At 40.9% G+C, this 20,435-nt stretch overlaps 1 protein-coding gene across 1 annotated transcript in view; it reads left to right on the plus strand.

Moving 5' to 3' along the window:
* The window catches only part of WARS2 (tryptophanyl tRNA synthetase 2, mitochondrial), a 95,760-nt gene that overhangs the window by 35,224 nt on the left and 40,101 nt on the right, over nt 1–20,435 (plus strand). Inside the window, exon 2 of the mRNA XM_049616484.1 lies at nt 14,990–15,247. Coding sequence (XP_049472441.1) covers nt 14,990–15,247 — 258 coding nt within the window. The remainder of the gene's footprint in view (nt 1–14,989; nt 15,248–20,435) is intronic.

Genomic DNA, 20,435 nt, shown 5'->3' on the forward strand with positions numbered 1-20,435 from the left:
TTTTTTTTCTTTGCATTTTGGGCTTTAAATTATAAATCCTAAAGATCACTCTTGTGGTTTCAGTTGAATATGATATTGGCTCCAGTGCTAGGATGATTAGTGAAAAATAGCTTGTTATAAAATGTGAAATTTACTCATATGAGGACTTTAAGAGACAAAACAGATGAACAGAAGGGAAGGGAAACAAAAATAATGTAAAACCAGGGAGGGGGACAAAACAGAAGAGACTCATAAATATGGAGAACAAACTGAGGGTTGCTAGAGGGGTTGTGGGAGGGGGGATGGGCTATATGGGGAAGGGGCATTAAGGAATCTACTCGTGAAATCATTGTTGCACTATATGCTAACTAATTTGGATGTAAATTTTTAAAAGTGAAAAATTAAATTAAAAAAAAAGTGTGAAATTTAAATAGTAACCTCTGGGGCACCTGAGTGGCTCAGTCAGTTAAGCATGTGACTCTTGATTTCAGCTCAGGTCATGATCCCAGGGTTGTGGGATCGAGCCCCAAGTTGGACTCCATGCTCAGCATGGAGCCTGCTTAAGATTCTTTCTCCTTCCCTCTGCCCCTCTTCCACTCGCTCTCTCTCTCTTTCAAATTAAAAAAATTAAAAAAATAAACACACATTAATTCCAGATTTCTCACTTGCTTGGTTAAGTCTCATCCAGGGGCGCCTGAGTGGCTCAGTCAGTTAAGTGTCCCACTTCAGTTCAGGTCACGATCTTGTGGTTTGTGGGTTTGAGTCCCCGGTCAGACTCCGTGCTGACATCTCAGAGCCTGGAGCCTACTTTGGATTCTGTGTGTCTTCTTCTCTGTCTGGCCTTCCCTCAGCTTGCTCATTCTCTCAAACATAAATAAACATTTAAAAATTTTTTCTTTTAAATTAAGACTCATTCATGGAGATATGTGCCCCTACCATGTCTAAGTAATTTGTATGTGTGTGAAGTCCACTTAGGAAGGATTTTATACACTATATTCAGGTGTTTGGATTTGTTCCTGTAGGAAAGGAAGAACCAGTGGAGATTCACTATTTCAAAAAGATATTCCAGGTTGTGGTATGGAGTATACAAAAGTCAGATCAGATCAGATGAGTGGAGGTTAGACTACATTGATGGGCATGGGGAAGTGAGATTGTATTGGATAACATCCTCACGATTCAGTAATTGATTAGATGATGTCAATAATAATAGCTAATGTTTTTTCCAGCTTTATTGAGATCTAATTGACATATAAAACTGTGTAAGTTTTAGGTGTATAACCTGATGATTTGATACATGTATACGCTGGGAAAAGATTTCTGCAAGAAGGTCAGTTAAGACATTCACATAATTATTACATTTTGTGTGTGGTGAGAACATTTAAGACCAATCATAGGTAAGATTTATTGGGCATTTTCTATGTGTCAGGCACCATTCTAAGCACTTTTTATGTACTAATTTATTTAATTCTGGCAATAATCCTATGAAGTAGTTCTACTTTAGTAGTACTAAAATTTTGATTTTATATGAGGAAACTGTGGGACAAATGCTTGCCAAAGGTCACCTACCTAGTAGTGGGAGGAATCAGAATTTTGACAGAATCTGGTGAGTGAAAGGAAGGAGTCTGGGGTGACTCTGGAGATTGGGGAGCTGAGTAGAAGTTTGGGTCATTAGCCAAGACTGAGATACAGAAGTGCAGTAGGGGTGGGCGGGGGGGGGGGGGGGAGTTTGGATGGTTGTGAGTCAGTACATTTGGTTTTGGGTATAATATTAAGTTTGAAGAGCTGTGGGTGGGAAATCCAAATGGATATGTCCAGCAGATAGTTGATAGTAAGTACTAGAATAATATTTGTTACTCTTTTAAGTGTGTTAAAATTAATCTTTTAAAAGAAATAGTTTTAATTTCCTTTTTTTTCATATTTATTCATTTTTGAGAGAGAGAGAGAGCAGGGAAGGGGCAGAGAGAGAGGGGGACACAGAATCCAAAGCAGGCTCCAGGCTCTGAGCTGTCAGCACAGAGCCTGACACAGGGCTGGAACACACAAACTGGGAGATCATGATCGAGCTGAAGTCGGATGCTTAACTGACTAAGCCACCCAGGCACCCCTAGAAAATACTGTTTTAATGTATACATTATGCAGCTGTAGTAAAACATAGGGGAGAATCAGTGATACTGTCTCCTAGCCCCTAAAAAGAAAGTGCTTTTAATAGGGTGAGATTCTTTGTGATAGTGTATCCTCTCTACATGAAGTCAGGAAGGTAAATGACTCTCTTACCTGGAACTTTGTGACATTGTTCGGCCAAACAGGAAGAGGAGAGGCATTGGTGATGAATGTGCACCCGCCCTATCGTGGGTGAATTGCCTTCATCACAAACTCCCCTCAACTCCCACCCTTTGCTCCAGCATTCCAGCAAATGTTCCCCCGCCTTGCTCTAACCACAGGGTATTCCAGTTCAAACCCGGCGGTTTATGGGAACCGCTTTTGTTGAAGTCATTAAAGAAAGAAAGGCCTGTGACTTCTCTTTCCGACGCACCGCCTGTTTTCTGTGTCATTTCAGTCTCATTAATCAGCGCTGCAGCAAGGTAGACATCGCGCTGTGTATTTTACTGTCCCCCGCACAGCGGCTCCTGCGTCTCTGCCCCCAGGCCGGCGCATTGGGGAAAAAGAGGGAGGGAAACCATCAATCTTCCCAGTTGCACATGTCAGCAGTGATTCCTTCCCCCTTCCTGTTGGCTGTCTCTCTCACCACCTGTGTTTAGAATTAGCATTGAAGCTGCTGCCCAGATGAATAAGAACCACTGTCCCTGTCACCTGCCCTGGTACGGGCCACCACTTCTGAATGAAAGCAAGAAGTCCGTAGGGCAATTATATTCATTTTGTGAACAGTGCAGGAAACAGAATCACACACCCCCTTAGAAGCTCATTAAAGCCTTACATTCAAGCAGATTTTAGGTCATGCATTCTAGCAGGTAGCATCATTTACTGGATCAGAGGAGTAAAAGCAAATAATTTCTTGGTGCCTTGCTGTATTTTCATAGTCTCCCTGTAAGTATATACAGCTGGTTGGTCTAGCCAGGTTCAAGTCCACTACTCACTAGCTACGCGTTATTCTCTGAACCCCTCTGTGCCTCAGTTTCTTCATCTGTAAAACCGAGATGATAATACTACCTACCTCATAGGGCTTTTTGTGAGGATTAAATGAGGTAACGCATTCATAGCTCGTGTACTTTGCACATTGTAAGCGCTCCAATGGTAGCCGTTAATTACCATAGTTAACTTCATTGTTCAAATAATAAAACTGAGGTTCGGAGAGGTTAAGTAATTTGTGCAAGTGATAGGAGTGCAGAAGGAATTTGAATTTGGCACTGTCTGAGTCCCCCAAACTCATGCCCTTTCTGTTAGACTACATTGTTTCCATTCCAGCTCTATCTTAGAGATAATTTCATATGTGAGCTTAATAATTCATTTAACTTTATTACCCATTATATAAAGCAAAAATGGTAACAAGTGACATTCGTATTAGCACTAGACTCTTGTAATTACATCAATTAATATAATCAGGCTGTATGCAGAAAAACTATTTTAAAAATTTAGCTGTACTAGAGCTCCTGGGTGTCTCAGTTGGTTAAGCGTTCAACTCCTGATTTCAGCTCAGGCCATGATCTCATGGTTCGTGGGATTGACCCCCATGCCGTGCTCTGTGCTGACAACACGGAGCCTGCTTGGAATTCTATCCCTCTCTCTGCCCCTTCCCTGCTTGCTCTGGCTCTCTCTCTCTCACTCTCTCTCTCTCTCAAAAATAAATAAATAAACTTATTTAAAATTAAGAAAAAAAAATGGCTACAGAAGATGTTCTTGCCCTTAAAAAAAAAAAAAGTTAAACCATACAAACGTAACAAAAAGGAGGTCATTACCATCACTTGGGGTAACAACCATTGTTGTTAAAGTGTGTTCTTCTTCCTTGTCAGAATTCATCTATGTAACAAACCCTGGTGGGCTAAGCATTGTTCTTGGGTCTTGAGGGGGCTGCTATTAGTATTCCCAGTTTACAGATGGGGAGGTTGTGTGACTTGCACAAGGAAACACATCTAGTGCACGGCAGAGCTGGTGTTGAACTCAGTGTCTGGCTCCAGAGTTGGACCCTTCACCCACTCTGCATGACTCTTAAATTCTTCTTAATTCTACTTAAGTTCTTCTTATCTCTTCCACAGGATTCCATCTCATAAAAATAAAATTTAATGTTATTTAATATTTCTCCTACTGATGGACATGTCGTTACTTGTGGCCCTCTTGCTGTGAAATAATGCAGAGAATGCCAGGTATCCTTACATTCTTGTATAAATATTTCTTTAGGACAGATTTCTATTCATTGAATGGTTGGATCATAATATGTAAACGCTTAAAATTTTGACCTCCATAAATGATCAGACAACTTAGAGCTTACTACGTGCCAGGCACTAAGCACTTTACACTAATAAACATATCACAGTCCTCCCCTCCCCAACCACCCATTTAATAGATGCTCAAAACCATATAAGTCATAGGGGCCAGGGCTTCAACCCAGGCAGCCTAATGTGAGCCTGCTTGTTACCATGGTTAATAACCAAACAAGTTATCATAGTCCTATTTTACTGCTTGACTTTGTCATTTTTCTCATTTACACTAAAGTCAAGATAGCGATATAGGCTGACACAAGGATCTGAACTGAAGCAGGTGTATTTGAAACATCCCCAGGAATTGTGTGAGTCTACAGGTTGCATGATGAGAAAGACAGTCCTGGGTGGCCGGAAAATGAGACTTCTTTCTCTTGATAGTGGTCAGGACAGTCAAAGAGATTCTTTTTTGGAAGGGACTTTATGCCAGGAAAATAACTAGAAGTTTTTTCTCCATTTGTAACATAATACCATGTAAGAAATTCACACTGTGTCTCTCTCAAAGGTTCAGAACACTTGGGTTAGTCGTGGAGTTATTTCCTACACTGTGTATAAGAATTTCCAGCATCTCTGCTTTTACATAGCCAACACCACCTGTTGTTTGTTGAGGTTTTTGGTCAACCAAGTAACCATAAGACCTACCAACAACTGCTTAACTATTGAATACAGACTCTCTCATAGGCATCAGAAGGACTTAGACTTTTCCAGGCAGGAAAATGGGTAGAAAAGAGCATTCTATGCAGAGATCATTTTGTTTTCTCTCCATTATAATTCTGGTGTCAAAACCTTCTTGTGGGATTATTTTCTTGGTAAAACCCAGGCTACATGTGCTTCCTGAATCCCTGAGCCATAAGGATTTATGGAACTGGACATTGCCAAGTAAGTCTACCTAGGCATCAACGATGATGTGCTTACTTGTTACAGGTGTCTTTTCTCACCAATGTAGAGACTGTAACCACACCTTCATAATCTGTTGGTCTTCCCTGCTGCCAAATGTGATATCTGTACTGCCTGATGCCCAAATGGCTTCTGACCATGAATTAAGAAATAACTGTCTCAAGAGTTTTATTACCTTGAAATGTACATTATAAGCAAATGAACATACTTTTCACATTTTTACAGTCTGTGTGTGTGTGTGTGTGTGTGTGTGTGTGTGTGTATTTCCTAGCAGGTTGGCAGCTTTGGAGAATAATTATGTAGTAGTTGGCTTTGAACAGTGTTTTTTCAATCTTGGCCACACATTAGAATCACCTGGGGAGCTTTTAAAACTCCCAGCGCTCATGCCAAATCCCAAGCTGATTAAATCAGAATCTTTGAGGATGGGACCCAGGCATCAGTATTTTTTAAAGCTCCCAGGTGATGACTGTGCAGCCAGGACTGAGAACTGTTGACTTAGAAGGTATCTTTTTTTCGTTCATAGCATTTTCATCTGTACTTCAGTTTAAGTGGTTGAAGTGAATTTTCAGAATTGATGTTGGTGCCCCAAACCCCTCTCAAACTGGAGCATGCCCCAGAACTACTTGGAAAGCTTGTTGAAGCACAGATCATGTAACTCTTATTTCTTCTGGGATAAGCCCAGTCTTAGAATTTCTGAGTTGGTAGGTCTGGGTTGGGACCCAGGAGTTTGCATTTATAACAAGTTCCCTGTTATGGCGATGCTGCCGGTACTGGGGACACGTTGTGAGAACATCTGCTCCAGTGCCTTCCTTCCACCTTCCCTCTGCTCTTTTCTTTGCCGGCAGGGGCTGGCCAGGGCACCTGTCCCCAGGGCCGCCTGTGCTGTCAATATCCACCTTAGGAAAGGGATGCTTGAGAATACCACACCTACCAACCACCTCCAGTGAGCACACAATCGAATTTTAAAAGTCTACTCCTTATAGAGTAGTTGAGTGCAACTTCCTCCTCATTCCAGATCACCCTCTTAAACCTTTTATACATCAGAATCAGAGGCATCGCTGAAGGTTTTGGTGTCCCAGTATGGAACTTGGATTTCACTTTCCCACAGAAACAATTTTATGAATGGTGTGTAGGTACAGCTGAAATGGTGATGTTAAAACCATTCATCAAGAATATTGTGGGCTCAATGAGGCTTCAATGGACTGCCTTCCAGGAACTTAACCACCATTGAAAGAACTGAGTTTCTGAGTTTCAGAAAACCAATTTTCAAACAAACTCATAGAACGTAACTTGTTTAGGAACTACATATAACTGGAACATTTGATTCATTTTGTTTATAGTTATTTTGCCCTTTACATTTTGGAGCCAAAGTGGGGTGGGGGAAGATTTGTCATTCATTCCACTAACGTTTATTAGGTGCTCACAATGTACCTGGCACTGCCCTGTACTGGGAATATAAAGATGAAAAAGACAACTTCTGCCCTAGAGGAGCTCATATTCTAGAGGGAAAATATTTTCTAAGCAAATAAGAAAATATTTACCAAGTTGCCCGTGTGATATGTGTAATAATGAACTAATGAAGGAGGGATCTGTTCTGCCCTGGGGGCAGGGAGAGGGGTATGGTGGGGGGGGGGGGGGAAAAGGGGGGGGGGGGGGAAAGAGAGAGGAAGGGGGGGAAGGGAGGATGGGTGACTATGTGTGTGTGTGTGTATGTGTGTGTGTGTGCACGTGCGGGAGAGGAGAAGACATGTTTAAGAGGTTTAGACTCAGAGAGAGACTGTTAGACCTTGAAGACCCAAGGGAATTGCCCAGCAGAGAAGGGGATTAGGGCATACAGGACAATGGAACGGTCTGAATGCGGACAGGAATGAGCTCTACAGGACCAGCAGTAACCAGGTCAGCTCCTCACATAAGATGATGGAGGATGCCTGGGAAGGCCATTACTGGCCACACGAAGTTTGGACCTTAACCCAGAAGAAGAAAGGAGATTTATGCACACAGCATATATGGTGTTTGCATTGTTATCTCAGACCTTCTTTTTAAAGAACTTTCTTCTGTATGTGTCCCACTACCCTGAGGAAGGCATTTTTTTTTTCCAACAAAATATTGATACTTAGAAAATGTCTTGAATCAAGCAGTTTTCAGACCTGTGCTCTGGGCACCCCCTCAGAGGCTGGGTGGGGTGAGGGTAAAAGATCAGGGAGGGCCTCCCTCCCTAACTCTCCCATTATCCACCCACCTACCAAGCTTTTCTTTGGACTGCTTTACATGTTGGGCATATCTAGTGAGAATATTGCACTTGAAAATGCGTATGTAACTAAGAAACGCTTTAAAACCACTGTAATCTAATCCTCACACGCTTAGTAATAGGACTTTGGTGTGCGTAGCCAAATCTCTCAACTGTGGCTCTCAGACCATCAGCTGAATGCGGGACATCAGGCAGGCACTGAGGCCGATGTGTGACCGGTGACAGTGGTTAGGAGGATAAGCCTTTAGTTGGCCACAAGAGGTAATGACAAAATCATTTGTCCCCAGGATGATCTAATACTTTAAGATCAATGTTTGAATTTTCTTATGAGGAAAAACTAATGTTTTTGTAAGCATCTCAGATTATTCTTTACACTTTTAAAAGTTGAGGACTTCTCGATCCCTTGCCTGTGTTAACTGTTCCATTCAACATAAAAATACAATGTGCAGTGGTCATTGAGGCATTTATGTCAAGAATTTGACACTTGCTGATTTGGTTTAGCAAGTGGTGTCATCATTAAGAGTTAAAAGTATTTCTCACCACATACCATGTTACATTATAATTATTTGTCATCTTCATATAGTATGTTAATTTAGTTTTGATCACCTTTGCTATGAAAATTAAAGAGACTGGTTTATTCTGTACCTACATATAACCTTTGCATTTATTTTTATTTTTTAATCTATTTTTTAAAGTTTATGTATTTTGAGAGAGAGAGAGAGAGCATGGGGGAGGGACAGAGAGAGAACCCCAAGCAGGATCCATACCATCAGCACAGAGCCTGACGCAGGGCTTGAACCTGCTAACCACAAGATCATGACCTGAACTGAAACCAAGGCTCAGATGTTCAACCGACTGAGCTACCCAGATGACCCCATATAAGCTTTGCATTGAAATATAACTTAGCTGCCCTGAGGTGACAATGCAGTCTTTCTTGGGAGCTGGAGTCCCAGACCTTGTATTTTATCATCTGTCTCTGATGGGGAGACATTCGCTGCGTTGCTGTTTAACATGTAGGAAACAAAACAGAGAAGAAAGACCTGAAGAATATAAGCCCAGAGAGCTGTTGAAGTACAAAAGAAATCGCTACAGAAGAAAAGAACACAGTCAGTGTCCCAACCTGAGGCAGAGTGTCCTGTGGTCTGTGTCTGGGCTCTGGGGTTCTGGATTCTGGTCCCAGCTGTCCACCAGTGTGTCCATGGCCTTTTGGTAAACATGGCTGTGACACACTTTGTCCTTCTGAGAAACCTGTGTGTGGAGGCAGGTGTTGGTGGCTGAGGGTGCTCGAAGGCCGGGCCACCCCAGAGGCAAAGAAGCTCTAAACGGGTCACAGCCCAGTGTCGAGGGAGGGACCAAACTCAGAGCTCAGCTCTGGGACTGACCTCCCTGCCAGTGATTTCCCCCCACAGTGTCCTTCCCTAGAAAGTGTGGCCACTAATTCCAACTCCATCAAGGACATAAGGTATGCACGAGTACCAGGAAGTACGCTCATCACAAGAAGGAACATGTATGAGCATAAGCCTTCCATCCCAGGATGGGGACCGCACAGAGCACACAGGGAAAAGAGATGCGCAGCTCTTGAAATTCAGAAGAGGCTTAAGTAAGTCTGCAAGAGACTTGTTAAAAGTCAAGTTTATTCCTTTTAGACTCTTTCATAGCCGAACAATACACATGAAGTGTTTATCATCTATGCCGTTAAGGAACTCACAGATGAATGGGCTTGTCACTTCTTCCTAATTTTTTCTTTTTAAAATAATTTTTCTCTCCAGTTTTCATTATTGGCTTACATATTGCCTCTTGTTTGAGGGTGACGTAAGACGTGCTTTCTCTTATACTGAATTAATATTTACTATATTGATTCCCAGGTCTGAGCATCTGGCTTCACTTCTGAGCAGAAATGAACCCATTTTTCTTGGTGCTTAGTCAGCATTTCCTCCCCAGACCCTGGGTTCTCCGGACATTCTGGAAGAACCGACTGTGGCCGAACAGTGAGCTATGGCCAAAGAAAGCTTCAGAGGAGCACCTGGCTTTTCCCGGCCACGGCTGAGATACTGTGTTTCTGTGCCGAGTCTCCTGTTTCAGCTCTTAAATCACTAATTGTTAGTAGAGATCTTTAAAAAAAAATGTTGAGATCTTCAAGGAGCCTAAGATTGAAATAGTAGGGTGATGTATAGAATAGAATTGAGAAACACTGACAGATGTATTTTTCTTTATACACAATTAGAAGCACATATAGACTTACAGAAAGAGACTTTTAACCTAGTTAGTTAATAATGTTGGTGACTTTTTTTATCATACTCTGTGATAACATGCCCTTTTACAGACCCGGTTAGACACAGTGGTTGTTCCCCAAGGTTTTGGTGTTGACTATAGCTAAAACAGATGAGGTGAACGAATGATTGCTATTATAGCTGGCTACAAGCAGTTCTTGGTTATAAGAATCTTAAAATTCTTACTAGGAGCCCTTGGTTCCCATCACCATACCCAAGTCAAAGCTAGTAGGCAGCCTCCTTTTCATGGATTTTATTCACTTGGAATTAAAGACAGAAGCTCTTTTTAGCTAATTGCAAAAACTATCTTTTGCAATAATTGGCAGCTTCCGATGTTTCCATTGCTTTTGGGTACGGTAATTAACATGAAGATGGCCGTGAATTTTGGATACGCTCAGTACCTTAAGACAGGAGTGGTGTTAGCTACGTCTGTCAGATTGGTAAGTATGTTCTTCCTTTGATTTGAACACCCAGCCTCCCCTCTGGAAGATATCAAATCCCGGGGCTGAAGCTGCCCATCAGTAACACCGATTCTGCTACAAAATGAGCCAGTGAAGATATTGATTGGAAGTGGCATTTGTTAAGGAAATAACACCTGAGATAAAAATGAAACCCTCTTTTGTACAAAGCTCCTTGCTTATCCTCTGCACACTGCGATGGGATTGCAGGCCCGATGCTCCAGACTCCCCATGAGAGCCTGTGGGCTAGTCCTGAAGCTGTTTTCTTTGTGGCTTGCCTCCTGTCCGCTGGGGAGCCCACGCTCCTCTCATTTTCATTCTTTTCCAGCTCTAGTGCTTTTGAACACAGAACCCCCATCCTCCAGCCACCCAGCCTCCACATTCCAGCCCCGTGATCTCATGGTACCCGGCAGAGCTCCCCTGCCATGCCGGCAGGCTGCCTGCTGACTCTTGCAGGGGGAGCAGATGGGAACATAAACTCGCCCGCAAGAGCAGGATGCTCTCTGTATATTTTTAAGACCAGGAATCCAGTTCTCATTTAGAGGCTGTATTTTTTTAATAGCTCCTTGAAAATTGAACAAAACCTTTCTTGTTGCTCTTATTTCTTGATAACATCATTCCCTCTGTGTAGACATATAGAATCACAGAAACTGGAGAATGGAGAAGATACGTTAGATCTTGTCTGACCCATCCCCGCTGGTTACAGTTCTTTTTTCCCACAGTCTGTCCTCTAGTGCTTTTCTCTTTTAGTTTTCTCAAGAATTAGTTTCTCCATTTCTCCTGGGGGAAGGATTCCTGAGTTTGACCATGGAGGAATGTATGTGCAAATATTCATAGTCTTTTTTTTTTTCAGCTTGATATTCCTACTCTTCATAGCCCTTTACATTAGCATAAACAGCCCCTCTTTATCCTAAGTCAAGTATTTCTGGATGGTATTTCTTTTCCTCTTCCATTTATTAAGTTCAGAGCTTGTTTTTCTGCTTTGCTTTCTCTCTTCATCAATCAGTCCCTAAAGCCCATTAATCATTTTTTTTTTTTTTTTTTTTTTTACCTCACTGAAAGCTCCTTTGCTTATTCCCATATCGGGAACCCAGGGTTGGTTAAGATCCCAAGGTACTGAAGAAGCCTCACTGATATGTGTTTATTCCATGTTAACTCACTCACTCTCTCTCTCTCTCTCACTCCCACCCCCCACCCCCAGCCTCGGTTCACAACCACAAACTGTTTCGACAAAAATGTTTTCTAAATTATGATATGGGGAATTACTCATATCAGTCATCTCAGGGCTGCGTGTGTGTGTGTGTGTGTGTGTGTGTGTGTGTGTGCGCGTGTGTGCGTATGGTTTTAAGTGGTAAGATTATATTTGTTCTCAGTTACTTAAAAGATATTTTTCATATCCTTGGAGCCACAAATCTTTCAGGTCTCCTGAGTGCTTGGATCAAATGCAATTCTGGACCACAGAACTATGACACATCAGTAGAATGTAGCATTCTATCGTAGAGCTGTTATCTCAGAAGTAGACGGGAAAATAATGACATGTGGGGAAAACAGACTGTATTTGTAGGATGTAGAATTCTTGAGGAAAGAGAAGGGCAAAGTTTAAATAGCCTTGGCCCTCACATATCTAAAGCAGATTAGCTCTTAAAAGCTAGTTAGGTATATAGACTTTTTTCTTATATCACTTTTTTTTTTTAATATCTCAGCTGTATTGAGGTATAATTGACAAGTGAAACTGTAAGATATTTAAAGTGAACATCACAGTGATTTGATATGCACATGCCTTGTGAAAGGACTTCCTCTGCCTGGTGAATTAACATACCATCACCTCAGATGTTTATTTTTATTTGTTTGTTTTGTTGAGAATATTTAAGTTCTACTCTCTTAACAAATTCCAGTTATACCATACAGCATTATCAAGTATAATCATCATGTTTTACCTTAGATCCTCACACATTATGGTTTCATGGATTGGAGGACCTAATATTATAAAAACATCACTTCTCCCCAAAGCAATCTATAGATTCAATGCAATCTCAATCACAAACCCTAACAGTGTGTTTTTTTTCTCTTGGAACTGGACAAGGTGATTCTAAAATGTATTGAGAAATATAAAAAGCCAAAGATGAGTAAAATAACTTGAAGAAGAAGGTAAAAAGATTCTCTCCACTGTGTGCCAAGACCTACTAAAAAGGCACTGTAGTGCTGACCAGAGATAGACACATAGACCAATGGGACAGACTGGAAAGACCAGATATAGACAAAAGGATAAAAAGGTGCTTAATTTATGGCAGAAGTGGCATTCCAGAGTAATGGTCAAAGACAGTCTTTTCCATAAAGGTACTGGAACAGTCTGATATATCCATGGGGGGGGGGGGTGTTAAAAGAAATTGGATGCCTACCTCACACCATATGCAAAAAACTCCAAATGGATACACACTTAAATGTAAAAGACAAAACTTCAAAGCATACTCACACATGCATATACATATGCTTTATATATGTATACACACTCATACCTTTATGACATCAAGGTATTGAAAGATTTCTTATATGCCATAAAAATCTGTAGTCAAAAATCATATATTTGGTAAAATGAAGAATATCTCTTCATCAAAAGATAACATAAGGAAGACACATAGCTACACAATGAGAGAACATTTTGGCTATACATGTAATTGATAAAATATTAGTGTCCAGAATATATAAAAATACTTAAATCAGTAAAAGACAATCCATTCTGAGAAAAATAGGCAAAATGACCTCAATAGGCTCTCCACAGAAGAGGAAATAAAAATAGCCAATAACCGTAAGAGTTCTCAATTTCCTTAACAACCAAAGAAATGCAATTAAACCATAATGAGATTCCACCTCATAGCCATCACCTTAGCTCAAAATAAAAATATTAAAAAAAAAATAATGGCAGGGTTAATGAGGATGGAGAGGGACAGAAATTGACGATAGAAATTGCAATATGTTACATAGTTAGGAGTAGTTTAATACCCTGTAGTACACCTGAAGAGCCATGATGCCTACCTTATGACACAGCAGTTAGGTATATACGCTAGAGAAGGTTGGCACACAGAACACAAAGGTGTGGTGTTTTTTTTTTTTCTTTTCTCCGTAACTTAATTTTTGGAAACTTGAAGCCTATAGAAAAGTTGCAATATTAATACAATGAATGTGATGAAGTCTCCCTGGATAGCAGCTAGTGGAAAGAAGTAAGTGATAGTTGCCTTGATATCCCAACTTCACTTACTAGCTGTGTGAGCATGGGCAATCTGTAAAGATCTGTGAGCCTCAGTTACCTCCTCCGTAAATTGGAAGCAATAAAATGCCTGCCATGTTGGGTATTGTAAGAATTAAATGCATTAATGTATATAAAGCCCTGAGCATAAATGCCTATAACATAGTTGCCCAGCAAGTTATGGCTGCTGTTATTAATATTTTGTTGTTGTTAAAAGTGATAATGACACATTTTATTTTTTCAGAACCTTTTAATGACAGCACATTTACTGACGTGTATTCATTTTTTGTGTTTCACTACAGAATGCAAAATTATTCCAGAGAAAAATAGCCTTTTTTTCATCCTCTATTACTTTTTTCTTTCTCATTTTCCTATTACAACTTCAATATTAGAAAGTGCAAACCAGTGAGAATACATGCCCTTAACAAAAATGTTTTTAGAAATTTCAAATAATATATAGAATTAAAAACTACTTTTGAAGAAATAAAAGTATGATTTTATCAAAAATAAAAGGAAATGGAAGCACAAAAAAAGTTACATAACTTTATCAAGAAGCAACATTAGAAATAGTGTGTAGGGGGGCGCCTGGGTGGCTCAGTTGGTTAAGCGTCCGACTTCAGCTCAGGTCACGATCTTGCCGTCTGTGAGTCCGAGCCCCGCGTCGGGCTCTGGGCTGATGGCTCGGAGCCTGGAACCTGCTTCTGATTCTGTGTCTCCCTCTCTCTCTGCCCCTTCCCCGTTCATGCTCTGTCTCTCTCTGTCTCAAAAATAAATTAAAAAACTTTAAAAAAAGAAATAGTGTGTAGGTTTTCTCATTTCTGGCCCAAGATCGTGCACACTGAGTTGTAATATCAGCAGTTATTTTTAAAGAAAACTGAATTAATTAAATAGCACTAGCTCTTAGCTCTAACGGTATGCCTTCCTTGCCTGAACGACAAAATGAATGAAATCACATGAAAAACCTTTGAAATCGCATTAAAAGCCCTTTAATCTCCAATGAAACTTGGTTCTGTGTCTGAAGTCTTGCTCACTGACCCCCAGACCCACAGTCATCTTTTCCTCTTGGGAACTCCTGCCCATACCCCACTATTTATGGTTGCAAACAGATTACGATCATATTGCCACGTTGTACCATTACATATCTCTTCGTAAACATATCCTGTGTCTCCAATTAGCTTGCATCTCCTGGGGATCCAGACCTTTTCTTATGTGCCTTTGTATGTTCTTGAGTGCAAAAAAAAAAAAAAAAACAAACAAAAACCTACCCACATTTTAAATATCATTTTCTATCCTTAGTAACACCTAACATAGTGCTTTGCACAGGCACAAAATAAATGCATAAGGATGACGACTGTCAGATTGCAGTTGTAAAAAATAGAATGAGTCATAGCTATGGTGACACAGGCATAGGATCCATGGATTCTGCCTCAAAAGCAAATGTCTCTCTTCCTCTGTTCCAGAAAGAAGCCGTAAAGCGAGTGTTCTCTGGCATTCAGCCTACAGGAATCCCCCACCTCGGCAATTACCTGGGAGCCATTGAGACCTGGGTGAGATTGCAGGAGGAGCATGGCTCAGTGCTGTACAGCATTGTTGACCTACATTCCATCACTGTCCCCCAAGACCCGGCTGTCCTTCGGCAGAGCATCTTGGACATGACCGCTGTTCTTCTTGCCTGTGGCATAAACCCAGAGAAAAGCATCCTTTTCCAGCAATCTCAGGTCAGCTTCTCAGATGAGAACCAAGAAAACCTGTACTTTCAAATTATTTGAGGAAAAATGTGAATGGTTTATATAGCTGCTATTTATGATTCTTTTTAAATTGTTGAAGTGACTTCATCAGATGCAAAGATTTCATTGTATTTATTTTTATTTTTTTTAATGTTGATTTATTTTGGAGATGGAGAGACAGAGCATGAGCAGGGGAGGGGCAGAGAGAGAGGGAGACACAGAATCCGAAGCAGGCTTCAGACACAGAGTCCGATGCAGGGCTCGAACTCACAAGCCATGAGATTATGAACTGAGCCGAAGTCGGATGCCCAACAACTGAGCCACCCAGGCACCCCTGTTTTTATTTTTTACTTGAGAGAGAGAGAGCATGAGCAGGGGAGAGGGGCAGAGAGAGAGGGAGGGAGGGAGGGATTGACAGAGAGAGAGAGAGAGAGAGAGAGAGAATCTTAAACAGGCTCCGCTCTAAGGGCATAGCCTGACACGGGGCTCAATCCCATGATCCTGGGATCATACCCTGAGCCCAAATCAAGAGTCAGACGTTCAACCAACTGAGCCACCCAGGTGCCCCGCAATGATTTAATTTTAATGTTTACCCTGCATTCATATCTTTAAATGTCATCATGAGGCAATAGTGTTTTTCACCTTTTCCTCCACTATACTTTACTTGCTTCGTATAACAAAATGTTGCATCTCATTAGTACTTGTAACTCTGGAATTGTTTTTCTATCCTGGGTTGAATTCAAACTGATGAATTCATACTGTTGACTAATCTCCTGGTGATCAAGGATAGAATTTAGCAACCAGTGGTTTTGCATAATTCCATTTTGCTTTACTGGGTATTGCATTTGGAAGGCCTATTGGATAATTCCCATTGTTCATTCTTTGTATAATAGCTTTTGAGAAGATTTGAGAGAACTGGCTGGGAAATTGGAAGACCATGTCCATTCTCTTGAGTCCAAGCCAAGAAAGGCTTCAGAACAAAGCCAAAATATTTGACTCATATCGTCACTATGGATGAATCAGTTTACTCTTGGACAGGCAGATAGCCTGGACCAGAGACAGGGCACTTAAGAGACTCCCTAGCAAAGAAGATGAAAAATTTAACTGGATCATGCCCTCATTACATATCCACTTTAACGTTATGACAAAGCCCCAGCCCAAGAACAGTGTGTTAGACATGTTTTGGCACATGTTAACATGTATACATGTATGGTATATATAGGTGTGTATGATGTGTTATACATGTGGATATCTCCTTCCTTGATTATAAACTTCAGACAATCATCATTTTTTTTCAAAGAGAGAGAGACAGAGTGAGAGAGATATATCAGCAGGGGAAGGGCAGAGGGAGAGAGAGAGGGAATCTTAAGCAGGCTCCATGCTCAACATGGAGAGCAGTGCTGGGCTCTATCTCATGACTGTGAGATCATGACCTGAGCCAAAATCAAGAGTTGGACGCTGAACCAACTGAGCCACTCAGGAGCCCCTGACAATCATCATTTTTATGTACGTTTTATCACCCGCAAAACTTAGTATAAAAATTCACAGTGACCATTTAAAAAATATGTAATAGGGGCGCCTGGGTGGCTCAGTCGGTTAAGTGTCCGACTTCGGCTTATGTCATGATCTCGCGGTCTGTGAGTTCGAGCCCCACGTCGGGCTCTGTGCTGACAGTTCAGAGACTGGAGCCTGCTCCAGATTCTGTGCCTCCCTCTCTCTCTGACCCTCCGCTGCTCATGCTGTGTCTCTCTCTGTCTCAAAAACAAATAAAAACACTTAAAAAAATTAAAAATAAATAAAAACGAATAAATAATATGTAATAAATGAATATCTTCAAAAAATAAATAGATTTATCAGCTTAAAATGTGTTTCCAGCTTGGAGATAATGTGATAAAATAATAGCATCTAATCATTAAAATATCCGTAAAGGCAACTTGTCTCAATTTCATTCCTCACAGTTGGCCTTTAGTTACACATAACTTTTCAAATTCAATCTTGGACTGTTCTAATTGTTATAAGAATATAAATGTACTTGCTTATGTTGAGCATATACCTGCCTCCCTATAATTCCCATCCACTCATTTGACTTACGCTCTCTAAAAATGCAGAATAAATCAACTCTGTCTTCCACATGGCTGCTTTTCAAATACTCAGAGACCTTTATTATGCAATCTCTTTACCCTACAGATCCTTACCCCATAGGTCTTAACCTTCTTCACGCTAGGGGTCCCATCTCGGGAACAGTCTGTCTCTCTGAAAGGAACGTGCCTGTCCTATATCACGAAACAATGTTTATTCAAATCTGTCTCCAACATTATACTGCTGACCATCATTAGAGCCACTTTTTAAGTTACTTGATACACCTTAAGTTCATCTAAGCTATTTTTTTTTCATCTAAGCTATTTTTGATAAAAGCTCCCTTTTGATCCTTATGTGACACTGTTTCTAAAAATGGTATTCCCAGTACCTACTTCCATACTTCTGGAAGGCGAAAATGTCTATGTCTCCACAAAGTAACCACTTGCCAGACTGCCTTGTTAAGTGATATTTGAAATTAAAGGCTCATTTACAACCACATCCAATGCTTGCACTTTGAGCTCATACCCCCAGGAATGATCACATTATAATTTTTTTTCCTTCTTTTTAAAGGATGTTTGGCAGTGATATCTGTAAGCATCTAAAATTTGTGATAATTAAGGTCTCTTCTTCAACATGATACTTTGTTGTTCAAAGTAGCAATAGAAAGAGCGCCCACAGTATGGGAGACTTTGTGAGAACTCCCTCATAAGTGAGGGATAATGAAAGTCACCTTCCTTGTGATTCTTGTACGGCATGTGATACGCTCATTGGTTCCAATAGTGGTGGTGGGTCTATGTCAGAGACTGCAGGTCATGGTGTTGGCTGTTTCCTCAGTGGCCTTGATGCAGCCTCACAGTGCCTCGAAGTTCCCCTTCTCCCATCCCTGACTGCAGCTCCCTCCGGGGAATTTGGGTAGCCTGCTAGTAAAATGTGAGGGAAGTACTCATCAGCCCATAGTCCACAGTTCGTCCCACAAAGACAATATGAGAAGACTTCCTCAGGTGTCTTTCTAACCTCAAGACATGTTTGGTCTGGGCCATTTCCTTCTTTAACTCAGACAGCCCACCTTAGTACAACTGAGTGGATGGACTGGATGTTTCATCAGGTTTTCTTTCCTTGTTTAAATATTTAATAAAGAAAAATTTCAATATGTATAGAAGAGTAGGGGGTATAGTGTACTGTACCCCCACCACTTGCTAGCCTTTTGTGATTTGTCTCATCAAGGTGGTTTTTTGTGGTTGTTGAAGTATTTTAAAGCAGATAACACGTATCATGGCATCGCAGCCCCTGAATATTTCAGTGCGCCTGTCTGTAAACTGAGAATATTTTCTTCCATAGCCACAATACTGTCATCACACCCAACAAAGCTAATGATAATTCCATATGATCATCTACTACGCAGTCCGTATTCAAATTCCGCTGAGTCTCCCAAAATGTCTTTTATATTTGGCTTGTTTGAATAATGGTCCACACGTTACATTTTTTTGGTATCTTTTGATTTGTTGTTCAAGTTTTATTTTATTTCCCATAGAGTTAATCCTCCACTTAAAAAGAATTAAAACCTTAGGTTTTTTTAGACTCCCACTTTTTTTCATGACTTTGATATGTTGATCAGCCTTTCCTTTATTTGCTATATAATTAGCTCTTTTGAGCACAAAAATAAGCCTTATTTTTTGTTGTTGCTTTTTCTTTGCTCTAATGTGTATTAGCTCATGTTTAGTGGCTATCCACCATGATTCGCAAAGTTGCTCATCGCCGTTTTTAATGGTTGGAATAGACCTATGTTTGTCTAGTGCCTGTAGAATGCCTGGACGTCCGTTCCCTCAGAATGGCCATAAAGCTTCTAGTTGTTCATGGAGGATGATGGGAAGTTCTTCCTCATGCTTTATCTTGAAAGTATGAAGGCATGTATTGGATTTGCTTCTTAGAACCATTCTCAAATAGAAGTATAATCGAACAAGCTAGTCTCCCTGAAACAGTTATTATTCTAGACACGTGGCCCCATATTTGCATTGTTCTATTAGGTGAAAGAATCCTCATGGTGTTCATGTTTTATGTCTTACCATACAAAAATCAATAATTAACAACTGTCTTTATCAATCTGTGGAGTCTCCAATAGATGGAGACTGAAAAGAAAATGCTCATAGCATTTAGGAAAAAAATTGGAAGTCATGTTTATTAGAAAACTAATATTTTTAAATATATAAGATTGGAAAAGCCTTTTCATGTGTATGATATCTCTTTTAATCCTCAAAAGAGCACATGAGTCAGGGATTACTGTTCTTTCACAGGTTTCACATTAAGGTATGAAAATGTTCAGTAAATTCTAAAATGTCCTCAGAATCATCTCTGAGAGGTGCCTGATACCTAGTAAATGTTTAACAAATGTGGCTTCTTAATTTGACCTGTCATACAGGTGGCAAATCCAGGACTCTTTTTTTCCTCCTAAGGCACCACTTTTGGAAGGTATTCTCATGGGAGAGAACCTTATTCTGCCCCCCACCATGCCTTTGCCTCAGTAGCTGGCGTCTGGGGGACAGCGGAGAGCCAGGGCTGACCTCGAGGTCCTCACTGTTTCTTGCTTGGACAGTCATATCACCCTTCTACTCCTGCCTCAGGCCTTCATATCAGCCATCCTTCCCCCACATTGCAGCCACGGTCATCTTTCTACTTCAGATATCTCAGCACCTCTCTCCTATCCTCAGGTTAAAAATCTAAACTCAAGGGGCCCCTGGGTGGCTCAGTTGGTTAAGCGTCCGACTTTGGCTCAGGTCATGACCTCACGGTTTGTGGGTTCAAGCCCTGCATCTGGCTGTGTGCTGATAGCCTGGAGCCTGGAGGCTGCTTCAGATTCTGTGTCTCCCTCTCTGTCTGCCCCTCCCCCACTCACAAGTGTCTGTCTCTCAAAAATAAACATTAAAAAAAGAATTTTTTTTTATCTAAACTCAATTTCTAGAAAGCCCTTCAAGAATGAGGCCCCTGATATGTATTTATAAAATATACCTACACATGGGGCGCCTGGGTGGCTCAGTTGGTTAAGTGTCCGACTTCAGCTCAGGTCATGATCTCACGGTTTGTGAGTTCGAGCCCTGCGTCGGAC

Source organism: Panthera uncia, assembly GCF_023721935.1.
Source record: "Panthera uncia isolate 11264 chromosome C1 unlocalized genomic scaffold, Puncia_PCG_1.0 HiC_scaffold_4, whole genome shotgun sequence".
Lineage (NCBI taxonomy): Eukaryota > Metazoa > Chordata > Mammalia > Carnivora > Felidae > Panthera > Panthera uncia.